At 44.2% G+C, this 18,241-nt stretch overlaps 1 protein-coding gene across 8 annotated transcripts in view; it reads left to right on the top strand.

Moving 5' to 3' along the window:
* The window catches only part of ADAMTSL1 (ADAMTS like 1), an 883,534-nt gene that overhangs the window by 754,494 nt on the left and 110,799 nt on the right, over positions 1–18,241 (top strand). For all 8 annotated transcript variants that reach the window (XM_045043887.1, XM_045043888.1, XM_045043889.1 and 5 more), the window contains 2 exons: positions 4,515–4,668; positions 5,630–6,755. In XM_045043887.1, coding sequence (XP_044899822.1) covers positions 4,515–4,668; positions 5,630–6,755 — 1,280 coding nt within the window. The remainder of the gene's footprint in view (positions 1–4,514; positions 4,669–5,629; positions 6,756–18,241) is intronic.

Genomic DNA, 18,241 nt, shown 5'->3' on the forward strand with positions numbered 1-18,241 from the left:
ACACAGGATGGGGCTGCTGCTGGTTGAAACACATCCCAGGGACACTTGCTTCCACAGAGAGAAAAGCTGCCTCTGAAAATTAAGATGCTACCTCTTTCAACCTGTTCTTAGACTTCTTGCCCTTGATCGTATCCACTCATACAGAGTTCACTCAGATGATACCTGCTAAGGGCATTGCAATTGTGAGGTAACCTACATTACCACGGGTTTTGTAATTTGGCAATAAATTGCCTTCTGGTGGCATCTCACCCCAAATGTCTCAGAACAGGAGTAGGGCATGATTATTTTTTTCAAATTTTAGAAACAATTTTCTTTCAGCAAGATAAAGGATTAGAAGTGTGTCAAATAAGTGTGTGTGTGTGTGTGTGTGCACGCACGCACACACACGTGTGCATGCATGAACATGTGACTGACAGTTTTTCTATGGAATGATTTGGGAGTATAGTATTATATCTGAAAAAAATCATAAAACAGTGCAAGAGAGTGTAGTCATATAGTTGCCAAGTAAGTGACTCTAGATGAAGATTTCCTCCCAGGGGCATATTGTGAAAGGTGTCCTTCTACAAAGTCTATCGGTGACAGTTGCCATGAGTGGGATGCTGAGGAACGGACTTGTATGTACTATAATTGTCCTCCCGTGTTCCTGGAGTTTGTGGCCTCTGAGCACATGAGACCCACAGAATTCAGAAAAAATTATTTTAGGCCCTCAGATTTGAAGCAGGGACCATTGTGATTAGGCGCTTAGAAAATGAAACTGCTGAATTGAGGTACTCTGGGTCCCATTAAGTACAGCAGACAGTTTTGTTTTTTTTTAAGAGAGTTGGTAGGGAGGAGAAGCTGAGAGAAAATCTTAAGCAGGCTCCGTGCTCAGTGCATAGCCCAATGTGGAACTTGATCCCACGACCCTGGGATCATGACCTGAGCTGAAATCAAGAGTCAGATGCTCAACTGAGTGAGCCACCCAGGTGTCCCAAGTATAGTAGACCGTTAGAATTGTGTCATGTGTGCTTAGGAGTTAGACTCACAGACAGGCAAACTTAGGTTCTAATCCTGACCTTGCCACTCTGCTCTGTAACTTTGGGCTATTTAACCTTTCTCAGTTTGCATATATGAATATTGGGGATATATAATGTCCACTCATATGATTATTGGGAGGCTTCAGTTAAATGATGCATATAAACTACTTTGTGCCTAGTAAAAGTTAACCCTATTATTGTTATGATTCTCTTCCATCCCTGCTCATTGTCAGGAGGAGAGGAAATAAAAGAAAGTACTTACCTTGACTGGCCAGACTCAGGGTCATGCCCTAGGCTTCCTGTGGGCTTTCCCAGTCTTCCTAGGAAGAAGTTACACTTTGGGAAGTAGGACTACTCAGCCCTTATCCATGGAATGTTATTAGGTTCTGAGTTACCTGGGTTGATGAATGGAAATTGCAAACACCGGGGAAGGACTGGGAATGGTGGGAAGTAATCACCAATTCACTGGGATTAAACTCAAGCTGGTGCCATGCAACAGTGCTCCCGGGGGCATTCACAGAGGCTGTAATTGGCCCTGTCATCCCAACAGCCCTTGCCCTGGCCCTCTGGCTGAGATGAAGCATACATTCCACATCCCCTACCCCCAAGACTCCCCTTGGAGAAAGGAAGACCTGGATGATCTATGGGTGTTTTTCATCCTCAACTATCTGGACTCAATCTCATAGTTACTGCACAGAATCCCTTAGAGACAGAATTAAGCCAAAATTTTAGACACTTCAAATAAAATTACTTTCAGATTCTATTCTGAGAATACGACCTCTTAAAAGGCCTTACTTCTTTTCTTTAAAAGAATTCCTTGCATCTCTTGACAGAGTTGGCTATTATATATTTTTAAATCATATTTTTATGAAAGTCATCCCCCCCAAATATAAAAGAAATTAAGGTCAGAATAGTCCATTTCAGAGCTAGAAGGAGCTTAGAAGATCCTATAGCCTGGTTGTTCCTTTAAAAATTAAAGCCACAGAACCCTTTTTTTCAACTGAAATGTTACTATGAAGCCAAGAATCTAAAACAGATCAAATCAGAGCTGTTTGGATTGAAGTGTGGATTAGGGTCCCAGATCTCCATAGGTTGGGTCTCCAGATCACCGGAAAAGCCCCTGAATCACTTCCTCAACATAGAACAGGGTTTGACAATCCCTACTCTTGCTTAGTTTTCTTTTAGAGATAAGGAAATGGAGTCTCAAGAAAGAACTAGACTTGACCAAATCATCAACCAATCTTCGGACACACAGTCTGTTTTTCTGCTTGGCAACACTAAACTGACCATGCTTTTAAATTTTCCAGGCTCTTTGCCTCCATCCCACCTGATTCCGGGATTTGGTGCTGTCATTTACAATAAAATAAGGGATGGGTGGAATCTGGAATCCACGATCATCAGGGAACAAAAGCAATGGGTTTGATTCTTACATCCATTTTTTTGCATCTTAAATGTCGTTCAGGCTGGTGTATATCACAGTACATTGCAGGGAATAGTTCATTTCAGTGGGTTAGCATATAACACTTGAGAATATAAGATGATTTTTTTTGTTTTTAGTGTTCATTTTTCAAGTGAACGTGGCATACTGCCATGACCCTAGTTCAGGTCTTTATCATCTCAAGCCTGGACTACTGTGGCAGCCTCCTCAACTGACATCCCCGCCTGCCATAGATCTCCTACTCCCATCCCTCCCAGACACTGTTGCCAGATTAACCTTCTCAAAACACCTCTTTCATCATTTCACTCCTCCCTTCAATGGCTCCTCATTGCCTTGTGGACCAATTCCAAACCTCCTATCTGAAAATGAAGTCTCCAACGTCTGGCCCCAAACTACCTCGTGAGCTCCTGATACTCTCAACTTGTTGCCTCTGTTCAGTCAAACTGGCTTAGCTCTGCCCCCAAGCCTGCCTTGGATTTTTACACTGAACTCTTCAACATTTGTTCTGGATATGCCCCTGCCCCCCATGCTCATCCCAGGTTTCTACACCCCTTCAGACTCTACCCATCTTCAAAACCTAGGCCAGGAAATCACAAGTGTACCAACAGCATTCAACAATTGTGAGCATTCGTTTTATAATACTTGTCTTCTAGCTTTATATTTCTACTAAATTCTTCTATTACTATCTCTTTAAATAGCTTTATTGAGGTGTAACTCATATACTATAAAATTCAGCTGTGCATTGTTTCCAAGGTTTATCTGTTTACCACATATTTAAGAGACTAACATTCCTTTTAAGGTACAATAAGATTCCATTACATAGATAGACCATATTTTTATTGATCCATTCACCAGTTGGTGGACATTTGAGCTGTTTCCCTTTTTGTCTGTTACACACTTTCGCATACAAGTCTGTGTGGATGTACATGTTCACTTGTCCTGGGTAGATACCTCTGAGTGACATTGCTGGGTCATGGGGGTAAATGTATGTTTATCTTTTTAAGAAATTATCAAGCTGTTTGTCAAGAAGACTGTAGTATTTTACATTGCCACCAGCAATTTATGAAGGTTCTAATTTGTATATCCCCACTCATAGTAACATTTGTTATTGTCTTTTTTACTATGGCCATTTCAGTGGATAGGAAGTGGTATCTCATTGTTGTTTTGGTTTCTATTTCCCTAATACAGTATTTCATTTTAGCAGTGTATTTGGATTGCCCTCCCCCATTATTGATGACAGCTCCTTGAGGTTACAAACCACCTTGCACAGTTTTTCCTTAGTATCTAGCACCCTACCTCAAACATAGTACATGTATAACAACTACCTCATGCTTGACATTAAAATATTACACTTGTGAAGGAAGGAGAAAAAATTAGCATTGAGTGTCATTTCTGTGTGAAACTTAAAATATATTATCTCATTTAATTCCCCACCTTGAAAAATAAGTCTAAGAAGTGCAAACAGACTCTGAGTTGCCAACTGCTAAAATGCTGAGCAGGGATTTGAACACAGGACTCTATGACTCTGTAACTCTAAAGCCCAGGCCATCTAATTAAAAAACAGGTAGAGTGTCTACAGGAAACTTTAGAGTAGAAAAATCTTAGAAGGGTTCCTGGGTAGCTCAGTTGGTTAAGCATCTGACTCTTAACTTCTGCTCAGGTCATGATCTCATGGTTCATGATTTTTGAGCCCCGTCGAACTCCTCACTGACAGTACAGAGCCTGCCTGGGATTCATTCTCTCTCTCTCTCTCTCTCTCTCTCTCTCTCTCTCTCTCTCTCTCTCTCTCTCTCTGCCCCTCCCCCACTCACACATGCACGTGCTCTCTCTCCCTCTCTCTCAAAATAAATAAACTTTAAAAAAAAAAAACAAAAATCTTAGAGCTAGCAGGTGGTTACAATATGGACAATCTTCCCATATTGTTACATAATTAGTATTTCTTTTAGTGACTGTTGCTTTTCCAAGCAACTTTTCTCATATTTGGGGGTGTTTGAGAGTCCATACAAAAACCCATTAGCCTCTACACTTACATGCATTTGACCTTTGTTTTCCCTCACCAGTGTTCCACGAGCTGTGGGGAAGGCACCCAGACTCGAAGTGCCATTTGCCGGAAGGTGCTAAAAACCGGGGTCTCGGCCATTGTCAATTCCTCCCTGTGCCCTCCCCTGCCGTTCTCTTCATCCATCAGGCCCTGCATGCTGGCAACCTGTGCACGTGAGTATGTCAGAACTCTGGGGATAGGGAGACAGAACCCACGTGGAAGCAGCTGAAGCCACGCAGTAGCCTTCCCTAAACCCAAGACCGGGTGGGAGATTGTCAGGCAGGAAAGCCTGAGGAGGGCAGCAGGCTGGTAAACTCAGCTGGAAGTGGAAAAGGAATCTTAATTACACGTGGCCAGGCAGAATTCTCTTCTCGGCTGGAAAAACAGTTTGCAGGGGGTAGAGCAAAGTTCACTTGCTGGCATACAGAGATCTGGAAGCTGGAGTCAGCAGATTACTAATGAAATCGAATGTGGTCCACTCTGGGGTTTTAAAATGCTCTGAACAGATTTGTTCTGTTTAATAGTAATCCCTAGAGTTGTACTACTTCTGGGCTCTTCCCCCCAGGCCCTCACCCCAGAGGCCACTAGGGCCTTGGTGCTCTGCCGACCCCAAAGGGTAAACGTGGAAAGGGAGACGTTCTCCTTCCCTTTGTCCTCTGCCTCTTTTTATGATTCTTTTCTTTTCTTTTCTTTTCTTTTCTTTTCTTTTCTTTTCTTTTCTTTTCTTTTCTTTTCTTTTCTTTCTTTCTTTCATCGATCTAACGAGAGGAACTGCCTTTCCCCTGGGATCCCCCTCCATCTAGAACCTGCCTCTCAGCTTCGAGGGGGAGCCAGCCCCAGCAGGGTGAGAGCGGGCTGCCCCGCGGCGCCTAATTAGTTCGAGCTTTGCCTGTGCAGCCGCTTGATGGTCCACGGCTGGTAGCCCCTTCCTCCCCGAAAACCTAAGGCGGCCAATGAAGGCCCTGGCCCAAAGCAACTCTGAAGCCGCTTTCTCTCCCTCTTCCCTTGTGTGTGCCTCCTCTGCCTTCCTCTTCGCCCTCTCTCTTGTGCCTGTGTTCGTTGGCTCTCGTTTTCCTCTGCCATTCCTTCTCTTTCTGCATCTGCCTGGCTTCCCTCGCATTCCTTTCGTTCCAGGGCCGGGACGGCCAGCCACCAAGCACAGCCCTCACATTGCGGCCGCCAGGAAGGTCTACATCCAGACGCGCCGGCAGAGGAAGCTGCACTTCGTCGTGGGGGGCTTCGCCTACCTGCTCCCCAAGACGGCTGTGGTGCTGCGCTGCCCCACGCGGCGCTTCCGCAAGCCCCTGATCACGTGGGAGAAGGACGGCCAGCACCTCATCAGCTCGGCGCACGTCACCGTGGCCCCTTTCGGCTACCTGAAGATCCACCGCCTCAAGCCCTCCGACGCGGGCATCTACACCTGCTCTGCCGGACCCGCCCGGGAGCAGTTTGTCATTAAGCTCATCGGAGGCAACCGGAAGCTGGTGGCCCGGCCCCTGAGCCTCAGGAGCGAGGAGGAGGCCCTCGCGGTGAGGAAGGCCAGCCCAAAGGAGGCCCTGCAGACCCACAAACACCAGAACGGAATCTTCTCTAACGGCAGCAAGGCTGAGAAGCGGGGCCCCGCCGCAGACCCGGGGAGCCGCTACGATGACCTCGTCTCTCGGCTGCTGGAGCAGGGGGGCTGGCCCGGGGAGCTCCTCGCCTCCTGGGAGGTGCAGGACTCCACGGAAAGGAACACGTCTTCCGAGGAGGACCAGAACGCAGAGCAGGCCCTCTGGCACCTGCCCTTCACCATGGTGACGGAGCAGAGGCGCCTGGACGACATCCTCAGGAACCTCTCCCAGCAGCCTGAGGAGCTTCGAGACGTCTACGGCAAGCACCTGGTGGCCCAGCTGGCCCAGGAGATCTTCCGCACCCACCTGGAGCACCAGGACGCGCTGCTCAAGCCGTCTGAGCGGAGGCTACCCCCGGTGGCCATCCCCCCTCATAAGCACGTGTCTGGTTTCAGCAGCTCCCTCCGGACCTCGTCCGCTGGGGAGGCCGGGGGTGGCTCTCGCCGGCCCCATCGCAAGCCCACCATCTTGCGGAAGATCTCAGCTGCCCAGCAGCTCTCGGCCTCTGAGGTGGTCACCCACCTCGGGCAGACTGTGGCCCTGGCCAGCGGGACACTGAGTGTGCTCCTGCACTGTGAGGCCGTCGGCAACCCAAGGCCTACCATCAGCTGGGCCAGGAACGGAGAAGAGGTTCAGTTCAGCGACAGGTGAGCCTTGCAGCTACCCGGGTCTGGAAAGGGAAGGGGCAAGGGGCCATATCTTGCCCAAGGTGCTTTATTGGCCCTGCAGGTTGTTCCAAGAGTGGGGTGCAGAGCCCTGGGTTTCAAGTCCTCTTTTAGCACCAGTAGGGCTACTGAAACAAAGACGAGGTGTTTGGTTTTTCTAAACTGTATTCTGCCCTCTTTATAAGGTAATAGCAACAATGCCTATCCACCCCAAGCCCCATAGGGTCCCAAAGATTAATGAGATACTTTGCAGATAGCTTTGAACTTCTGGCAGAAAGATATCATTCCAGGCCAAGGCATTTGTACATTACTGCTCTGTGAGATGGACCATTGAAAAACTTATAGGTAGGGATACTGTCTCCATGTGTGTGGTCCCCCAGGGCTGGGGAGAGAGTGCAGCCAGCACCTGCTGCTCCCTGTGGGTGAGACCATCCTCTGTGTGGGCCAGACAAGGCTGTTTGTTCCAGAAAGCTTTTATTCCCAGTCAGACCTGTGATTAATTATCCTAATCCCTCTTGGTGTCTCTGTCTTGATGTGTCATTACTAGGATGACACCACGTATCACTTACTGGTTTCCTTGGGCCGTAGCCATTCATAATGTAAAATCAGTAGTGGTGGTCGAAGTTATAACGGTAATATTTTAGAACACCGCATGCCAGGAAGCGTGCCATAATCCCTGCATGCATTCTCTTAATCTTTATAGTGGCCCTGACAACAACAATAGCTGCCCTCGAGCAGTGACAGTCTGCCAGGTAAATGTGGTGTTGGTGTGCTTTATCTCACCCATTTTCACCGTACCTCTGAGAAGTGGGTACAGTTTTTATCCATATGTTACAGAAGAGGAAACAAAGTCTAGGAACTTGCTAAAGATCACAATTATTGGGTGGCAGGGCCAAGACACGTGATGCTAATAAGATAGGCAATCAATGGAAGAATCGTAGACTCTGGGTAAGAGAGGACTCTGGGCAGTCCTCCAGCCCACAGACCTTGTTGTACATTTTTATCTTCTCTGAATCCATGTAATATGCCCTTTTCATTAAATATACTTCTAAATACTATTCTTTGGTAATCCTCTTCCCTAGTTTGCTAGCTTTGGGTAAGGACGGAATGAAGGCAGGATTTGTTGTGCCAAGCGGTTTGCCAGGTTTCTCTAAATGTGACTGCACCTGTTAGGCTACCCGTCAATCTGCAAGACTGACATTATCCTCCAGTGTCACATAGAAAATCAAGCTTTACCAGCTCTCTCAAGAAGACCATGCTTTAGTAAGAGCCGGGCCAAGGATTCAATATCAAGTTTACTTGAGTCCAAAGAGTACACAGCTCTGTCTACTCTTCTGAGACTTGGTGAAAAAAACGTGACTTTGTCTAGCCTGCCCACATCTTTTGTGCCTTTGAAATGTCAATAATATTGCCTGTCAGCCTTACAGTACTTACAGACCAAACAGTTAATAACAATACTAAGTGTTTTTTCTGTGTACTTTTAGTAGATGCCAGACACTGTGCTCAGTGCTTTATGGGCACTATCTTGTTTAATCTTCAAAAAAGAAAAAAACCCTAGGGGGTAAATACTATTGTTGTTACCATATCAACGAAAGAAAGCTGAGGCACAGATGTGGGACCCCCACAGAAGCACTGGAGAGAGGGTTTGAATGCAGGCAGCATGCCTTGAGAACCTCTCCTCTCGTTTGCTTCTTGGTCCTCCCCAGCTCATACTTTCCTTGACCGCTTGATTGCTATGATTCTTGCTGTGATTTCTTTCAAGAAGTCTTTTACAACAAATTTTGGGTCAGGCTAAAGTTGGAGTAAATCCGCTTGAGGTCACTGGGTCAGTAAGAGGTAGCCCCCGTGTCAAACCCCCAGGATGTTGGGTATAGGGGAAGAGTGGTGCCCTGGTACTCGGGAGGGGGGGGTGCACTGGAATTCCTCTTTTTTTAGTGCACCTGTCACACCCACTGTGACCAAATCATGCCATCTTCTCCACCAGCCAGTCAGCTTCTCAAGTGTGGGTAACATTTTATTGCCCAGGATTGTACTACTGGAATTGAAGGGAGTAGCAGTTGGCTGTGCATGTGGAACATGCTTTTCAGAGATGAGAAAACTGAGGCCCAGGGTAGTGTGGGAGCTTCGCAGTGTTGGCTAGATAGTAAAAGGCAGAATCAAGAGGGCGGATTCGAACCCCGTTCTGCCCAACTCAAGCCCATGGTGTTTTGAGTGAATGAGTAACTTCATGCTTCCACTCATCTGTACTGGCTCAGGATGCTAAGTTGCCTCAAGACCCTTGCTATTTTTTACCAGCTCTTTCCAGGGTCCCTTACTTCTTCCTAAAAGCCGTAGACAGGTAAGCTGTTGGGAAGGGGGAAAGGGGTCATCAGGACTCTGTTGTGCCTGAAACTGCAGGGAGAACATTGAGCCCATGGCTTACTCAGAGGTCGTGACAATTTCCTTGAGTGCTAGAGATACTTTTTATGAAGGCCAAGGATCACAGCCCATCTGGATCACCTGGTGACTGAAGGAGGGCTTCAGAAGGAGTCAGATGGGCACTGAGGGCTTCAGGCTGATCTTTGAAAGACCCTTCACTTTGTATGGCCTTAGTCCCTTCATTTCAAAAGTGGGGAGGGACAGGGCATCGGGGTGGCCCAGTTGGTTAAGTGTCCAACACTTGGTTTCAGCTCAGATCTTGCAGTTCCTGAGTTCAAGCCCTGCATTGGGCTCTGTGCTAGCAGTGCAGAGCCTGCTTGAGATTCTCTCTCTCTCTCTCTCTCTCTCTCTCTCTCTCTCTCTCTCTCTCTCCCCTCCCCTCCCTCCCTCCCTCCACCACTTATGTCTCTGTCTTTCTCAAAAATAAATAAACTTAAAAAAAAAAAAAAGTGGAGGAGGGGGAGAGGCTGTACCAGATCATCTCTGAGGTCCCTTCTACCTCCTTTACTCATTTACAAAAGACCACAGAAGATAAAAACCGGTATCTAGTGGGGAGCAGGAAGAGCCTTGAGTACAATAACTTCAAGCTTTGTTGCAGCTTTTTCTGAGCTCCACAAAATGGGGGTACACTGATTGCACGAGCTTGGGATGTGTTCACTTGAAGCTAAACAGATGTATTTACTGCTGGATTTTACCTCTATTTTTTTTAATATAGTGCTTGATATTTTTTTCTTGTTTTTATTGTAAAAGTAATAAAGGGTCTATAAAACAATTCAAATAATACCTAAATCTATAAAGTACAAATACAAGTCTCCCTCATCCTCTCACTTCTGTTCCCCAGAGTCTGTCTCTCTCAATAATCTGGTATACATCCTTTTGGAATTTTTATATATTTTATTGTATTATATATAAAACACATACACACACATATGATTTGGTTTTTTAATGGGATATTACTCATGTTTAGAAATTTGACGTGGTTTCTACTCAACAACATGTCTAGGAGACATTTCATTATAGTATGTAGAGATCCGTATCACCATTTTTAATGGCTGATTACTGTTCCCGAGTGCATTGAACTATCCCCCAATTGAAAATTATTTTGGTTTTTCCATTTTTTTTAACTCCTTTAAGCATTCCAGCATGTGCTGTGACTTTCCAAGTGAACAATAGAGTATGCATGATTTTCCACATAGTTCTTTGATCAATGAACAATTTTCTGCCCCAGCCATCTCCAGGATACCAAGAGCTCTTGAAATACCACCTAGGAAACATTACTGTCACCTTTAAATTTTCACCTCCTCGCGTGTGCACCTGGGTGGCTCAGTTGGTTAAGTGTCCAACTTCGGCTCAGGTCATGATCTCACAGTTCATGGATTCGAGCCCCACGTCGGGCTCTGTGCTGACAGCTTGGAGCCTGGAGCCCACTCCAGATTCTGTGTCCCCCTCTCTCTCTGCCCCTCTCCTGTTCATGTTCTTTGTCTCTCTCTCTAAAATAAAATAAACATTAAAAAAAATTTAGTTTTCACCTCCTTGGGTATTGAGAATCTGACCCTAATGTCTTTATGATGAAGAGCGTGCAGTGGAATCTTGCTAGAAAAAGACACATGGAAGCCAGATGCTGAAGATGCACTAAAGGTGTAGACGAAGACAGCAGAGGGCCAGTCCTGGCTCTTCAAAGCCACCAGGACATTGGTGGGAGTGTGGATGAGGAGTAGCATTAAGAGGGATCACACGTGAGGGGTACAGACAAAAAGTTTTACAGTTTGGGCCACTCTCAAGATTTTTCTAGATCTAGCCTTAACAGAGCTTTCTGATGCAAGTTAATGGCACACCGTAAGGAAAATTAGAGATTTCAGATTCTGATCTCTGACGTCATAATTTCTCCATTTAACTTAGCTGGCCAGTAAGAAATATGGCTGGAGCTTCATTTTCTGTACAGTTTTCCAAGTCCTGTTTGAGAAAAGAAAGTGAACATATCTGCACAGAGCACACAGGCACAGAGCCGCCATTGGGACTGCTTTGCTATGGGCTGTTGGTAACCTCTCTGTGTTGGGTTTCATTGCTTGTCATCATTCCTATGTCCGGTAGCAGTTCAGAAATGCTCATTTATTTTCCAACAGAGACGTGCTGAAATGCCCACTGTTATAGTTCCGTTAGTCTGTTTTTGCTTAGTACCAAATCCATCTTTCTGAAAGAATCTGCAAGATTCAGCTGGCTATTGGTCTGTATGACTTTGCAGTGTATTAAACTATACTCTCAGTAGCCTGAGCCAGCAAGATAGGTCAAGAGAGGAGGAGAGTAACTGAAGACAAGTCTACCACATCTTTGGCTTTTAAATATGCCAAAGTTTTATCTGAAAGAAATTCATTATATGAAATAATCACTATCAATTTGGTACTACTGTATCTCATCATACATATAATTTACTAGTTGAAATGAATTTACGTGATTCTTAGAAGCACATGCCAGCTTCTCAAGCAATAGTTTTATGGGATGTCTCTGAATGTATTAGGACAGACTGGTTCATCATAATTCCTGCTTCTCCCTTATTTCACAAATATTTCCATGCATACTTGGACCAGACCCTATGTTAGATACTGGGGATAGAGAAAAAGAAGACTCATTCCCTGTCAAACTAAAAGTCTCATTTGGAAGCCAGAGAAGTAAATGCAGTGCTTAAGTGCTAAAAGATGGTATAGGTATTTATTCATTCCATAAGCATTTATTATCTACCTATTATGTGCCCCCCACATACCTAGCCACTGGGAGTATTGTGAATGAAAAAGTCTGCATCCCCTAGCAATTTACATGCATTTAGATTTCTGCTCAAATTTCTGCGTCAGAAAGACCTTCTGACGGTCACTGTTCAAAAGAGCACTCCTCATCACCCCTTATCCCTTTAACTTTGCTGTTTTAGTCACAGAATTTTATCACCATCTGATATATATTGATTTGTTGATTGTCTGCCCATAAGGGTGGAGACTTTCTTTACTGTCATATCCCCAGTGCTAGGAATAGTGCCTGGTACCAAACAGGTACTGAGCAAATAGTGAACGAATGAATGAATGATTGGAGTAAGACAATAAACGCAGAAAAGTACACAAGAAAAGCATCAGGTGGTGATATGTTTGGGACAGAAAATTGAAATGGGTGATAGGGAGTGATTTGGTGGCCATGTTAGACGGGTGTTCTGAGGTTATCCGTAAGCCAAGATGTGAATGATGACCAGTGTCTAGCAATATGACATCAGGAGGAAGAGCACTCCTGGACAAGGGGAAAGCAGTGGAAAACCCCCGAAGTGAAGAGAGTTTGGTGTGTTGAAGGAATCCCCCAAAAAAGTTCATTTGGCTGGGCTGTGGTAGGCAGAAGGTAGAGGTGATATGGGATGAGGCCATAAGGCTAACCAGGGACCACAAGAAGGAATCTAGCTTTTAGTCTGAGTATCAGAGGGAGGTTTTGGAGGATATTAGGCAGGAAAGTAAAATGATCTAATTTCCATTTGTAAAGACTCACACTGGCTCCTTTGTGGCAAGTGGATTGTAGAGGAGCATGAGTGGAAGTGGTAAAGTCTCCTCTCCAATCACCCCTTCAACTCCACAAATACATGCGTGGCATCAGATACAGTGGTAGGCACCAGTGAGACTATAAATAAAAGCCACTGTTCTCCAGAAGCTAAGAAACACCAAAGGGCTGGTGTAGAGTCAAATACCTTGGCCCCTGAGTTTGTTTTAAACTCCAATGGGCAGAATACTTCTCTTAAAACTTCTAAACATTTAGAAGCTCTGACTAGAGGAGTTGCCAAGTTCAGTGTGCACAGTAATCACCAGGACCTTGTTAGAAATGCAGATTCGCACATCCTACCCTACCCCAGAAACACCTTCTACAGCAAAGCCCCAGAATTCATACTTTACAAGCACCACAGATGACTCTGAGGCTGGAGGCTCAAGGACCATCTTTAAGAAGCATGTTGAGAGAGAAAAGGGGAGGAAAGGTGCACTTCCTAGTAGCACTTGCTTTTAATTCTGTTAAAAGATCTGGTGGAGACAGAACTCAACATTGAGGTGACACTTAGGAATTCCAGACACCCTCCCTGCCCCCTGCCTTCCCTCACAGACTCCTACCAACCCACACACTTTCACATGGGTTGGATTGAATTCACACCAGGCCTTGGACTTGAGGCAAACTGCATAGTACCTGTGTGTGTGAAGGGAGCAGACATGTGGAAGTTAACAGGCTCCAAATCTGCCAGTTTTCAGGGAACATTCTGGACTGGCTAGAGGTTGAAATAACCAAGTGTGGCTACCTGGTTCAGCCTGAGAACAAAAAAGAACTGGGCTTTCCAGCACGGCCATGGGGAGTAAGTTAGAAACTTGTTTTCAAGGGGCTGCGATGCCACTTGATTTAGAAAACAAGAGAACTCTGCCCTATTCTCTCTTTGCTTTCATTGCTGAATCCTTAGCTCTGTGGACCTGTAATTGACTGGTTTCACCATATTGCTGCCCTACAATGTCCACCAAGAAAGAAGTATTGTAGCTTCACCTCATGGGTCTCATGCACTAATGGTACCTGAGTGGTTTATAAACATTAATATGATAGCCCTGGAGTAGCCAGCCTATACCCTGGAAATATTTTGCATATAGGTGGCTATCTTAGGTGCCCCCCAGCATTGTTAATTATGATTTTTAAGTACCACCTAATATTCTCCCTCAGTTTATTATAGAGTTGGCTTCTCTCGGTCCACCTCATATTCTTTTTTCTTTTCGTAGTTCTAAGACTTAAATATATGGCATCATCTTTATTTTTTTCTCCAAATTTTTACTTACATTCTAGTTAGTTAACATACAGTGTAATATTAGTTTCAGGTGTAGAATCCAGTGATTCATCACTTACGTACAGTACCTAGTGCTCATAACAACAAGCGCACTCATTAATACCCATCACCTGTTTCACCCATCCTCCACCCTCCTCCCCTCTAGCAACCCTCAGTTAGTTCTCTATAGTTAAGAGTCTATTTCTTGGTTTGCCTCTCTTCCCCTCCCCCCATGTTCATTTGTTTTGTTTCTCAAATTCCACATAGGAGTGAAATCAAATGGTATTTGTCTTTCTCTGACTTATTTCATTTAGCATAATATATTCTAGCTCCATCCATGTTGTGGCAAATGGCAAGATTTCATTCTTTTTTTATGGCTGAAAAATATTCTATCATATATATATACCACATCTTTATCCATTCATCAGTCCATGGGCATTTGGGCTTTCAATACTTTGGCTCGTGTTGATAATGCTGCTATAAACATTTGGGTGCATGTATCCCTTCAAATCAGTATTTTTGTATTCTTTGGGTGAATACCTAGTAGTGCAGTTGCTGGATCGTAGGGTAATTCTATCTTTAACCTTTTGAGGAACCACCATACTATTTTCCAGAGTAGCTGCACCAGTTCAAGAAGAAGAAAGTGGTCTCCGAAAACATTTCTTATCTGATCTCTGAGTTGCATTCCATAGAAGGCTAAGCACTTCTTCCTAAAAACACATGCTGGCTTCTTCAGAAACCACACACACTTGGTTTGCTTCCTACTTCTCTGGCTATTCTTTTTCAGTCTTTGTGCATTTTTCTTCCCCTGCCTGCCTCCTATCTACCCTCTTGGGAGTCTCACTCTCTTCCCCTGGATGCTAATGATTCTCATGTGTCTAGCACCAGCCCGAATCTCTCTTCTGATTCTTATGCACAGCTGCCTACTGGACATCCTTACCAGATGCCCCACAAAGATGTCAACTTTGTATATCTAAAACTAAACTCCTGAATCCCTATCCTAGGAAAGTGTACCCCCACCTATCCAGCTTCCCAAGGCAAAATATTTTTATTTCTAGACTGTTCTTATTCCTCAGTGGCTCTTTCATTCATTCCTCCACTTTTCTCTGTTTTCACTGCCTCTACTTTGCTTTACCCTTGTCCACTCTAGATGATTCCAACAACCCTCTAATTCTGTATTTGCCTTTTCTAGACCAGGGGTTGGCAAATTATAGCCAGTGGCTCTTATGTTTTTTAAAGGGTTATTAAAAATGGCTTTTAAAAATGTTATTCAAAGAGCTGTTGAAATTGAGCCCAGAGTTTTTGGGTCAGCTTGCTCAAGGTTTCACACTTGGTAAGTGGTAGAGCTGGTATTTGAACCCAGGTTATTGAAGGGTTATTAAAAGAAGGGTTTTAAATTTTTAAGGGGTTATTAAAACAAACTAGAAATAAAATATACAGCAGATACTATAGGTGGCCCTCAAAGACTAAAATATTTACTGTCTTGTTGCAGAAAAAATGTATTGACTCCTGCTCTAGATCATTTGATATGCTACTGCCAGAGTATCTTTCTAGCAAACCTGTGTATGCAGCTTTCATGCTTAAAATTCTTTTAATGGCTTGCCATCACTTGAAGAATAAGTTCCAAGTGACTTTGTATGATGTGCAACACCTTTTGTCATCTGACATTTGTCTCCCTCACTCGCTTCATCTCTTACCATCTCTTACACTCCCCCCATCTCACCCCTCTGAGCTATGCCTTTCACCAGTACCCAGTTACTTGCTGTTTATGAATTTGCCTGGGCTTCAGATTTACCTCATCCTACCCTTCCTTACCAGAAGCCTAACCCTAAGGCTCAGTTGAGCTGGCATAGTAGAGCTGGGATTTGAACCCAAAGTGACCCCCTACATGAACCACATAGTACCCTACACATTGTACTCTGTCTCAGATCACCCTACCACTGTGTGTTAGAATTCCTTATTTGGTTTTCCACATTACCTTCTGGTTATGGGCAGAAGGCAGATATTCTTCTTCAAGGGCAGATATTTAAGAGTGTATGTTAATTTCTCCACAATTCCAAGAACACATTAGACACCAACAGATGATAAAATGATGGATGAATGAATTTTAAAAATGATGAACACTAGTGATTAGCAGGGAGTTTTCCTAATCACTGGAGACTATAGACTATATGGTTTGGCATAATCTGAACTTCCAGTCTTTTTTTTTTTTTAATTTTTTTTCAACTTTTTTATTTATTTTTGGGACAGAGAGAGACAGAGCATGAACGGGGGAGGGGCAGAGAGAGAGGGAGACACAGAATCGGAAACAGGCTCCAGGCTCTGAGCCATCAGCCCAGAGCCTGACGCGGGGCTCGAACCCATGGACCGCGAGATCGTGACCTGGCTGAAGTCGGACGCTTAACCGACTGCGCCACCCAGGCGCCCCTGAACTTCCAGTCTTTAATATGCAATTATAGCAGAGTTCCAGAGTGGTACCCACTCCCAATTAAACATTTCTGCCCTGCCCACGTGTTCTCCATTAGAGAAGTGTCAGGAAACCCTAAGGTTCTATGTCACACAACTGTACAATTTGAAAAGGATTGCTGTAGAATGAATAAGTACAGATAATAGGGGCACCTGGGTGGCTCAGTCAGTTGAGTGTCTGACTCTTGATTTTGGCTTAGGCCATGATCTCACGGTTCGTAGAGGTTAAGCCCCACACCGGGCTCTGCACTGATGGCATAGAGCCTGCTTGGGATTCTCTCTCTCCCTCTCTCTCTGCCCTTCCTCCACTTGTGTGCATGCTTTCCCTCCCTCACAATAAATAAATAAACTTTTTTAAAAGTTAAAAAAATAAGTACAGAGAATAAATACCTTGTGGCATCCTATCTCCCATCACATCTAGGCCAATGAAGAAATCATCATCATCATCAACATTTATTAACCACTTGCTTTGAGCGAGGTGCTGTTCTGAGGGTTTTACAGGTCTTCCTTTATTCTTATAATAATGCTTTGAGGTTACTATCCCAATTTTACAAATGTTGAAATTGAAGCATAGAGATGTTAGATTAACTTGCCCAAAGTTTCACACTTAATAAGTAGTGGAGCTGGGATTTAAACCCAAGGAAGTATGGCTCCAGGGACTATTTCTTTGTATTGATTTTAACCTTAGTTGAATACATGGACTTGGCCATTGTTTTAAGAAGAAGCCACTGGGGTCAGCTAGACCTAGCATAAGTTAACATTCTGTCTTCTAGCCAGCTGGCTTGCAATCCGTGAGCCTTCATTTTTATTTTGGCACATCTGTTTTAGGGAAAGCCTTTCTTCTATTTTCTATTGCTCTACCCTTACACACACTTTCCCATATAAATATGCATAGTACTGGGCACATAATAGGTGCTCAGTAAGCACTGTAATCATGACATATGTATTTGCATCTCTGTGTATGTTTACAGTGTTTATGGCCTGTGCACATGTGTGTCTAGAGACCTAGACCAAAAAGCAAGCTGAAACTAAACTGTTCCTTGCTTTTCAGTTACTCTGTACAAACACTGAACGCTTAGTGGGCCCTCCTAGACTTCATCACATTGAGCTGAAACTCAGGCAGAAGCTAACTCCAGTTTGCATTTGGATGGAGTGTAACGCTAGCCAAAGAATCTCACAAGTAACTCTTCCCCACATCTAATACCAGGAGGCTCATGTAATATGGACAGATGTACATTCAGCGTTCCTATGTCTGAACCCAAATCCGGAAACAATACCTGTAAGGACACTGCTGATTTCCTTATAGAAAAGAAAAGCCAGATTCTCTAAACTAGGTGCTGGAAGTACGATTACCAAATTGGGGGGAAAGCTGGCTGAAGATTGATCCTTTTCTCTGAGAAAATCTAAATATTGCTGATAGCCCACACTGGCAGAGAAGTCTTGATTTGCCATTCAACACTCTGGCCCAGGGGTGAGCTACAGTCAACATAATATACATAGTTCAGTTAATATAAGCCTTAAAGCATCTAAACAAGCCTTTCCTAAAAGTTACGGGATTTTTCAAAGGAATGAAGATGAACATGAAGAATAATATGAAATTAGATACTTTGAAGAAAACACTGATTCCTTTTTAAGGGTGGGAAGTGACTCACATGTGATAATCTATCTACATGGAATCATAGGGAAAGGGCTAATGTCAAGGAGTTTCTGCCTTTTAACCCCTAAGCCTGTCCCTGTTTTCCTTCTATTCAGGGTCTGCCTGATTCATGCT

The sequence above is a fragment of the Felis catus genome, chromosome D4, assembly GCF_018350175.1.
Source record: "Felis catus isolate Fca126 chromosome D4, F.catus_Fca126_mat1.0, whole genome shotgun sequence".
Classification (NCBI taxonomy): domain Eukaryota; kingdom Metazoa; phylum Chordata; class Mammalia; order Carnivora; family Felidae; genus Felis; species Felis catus.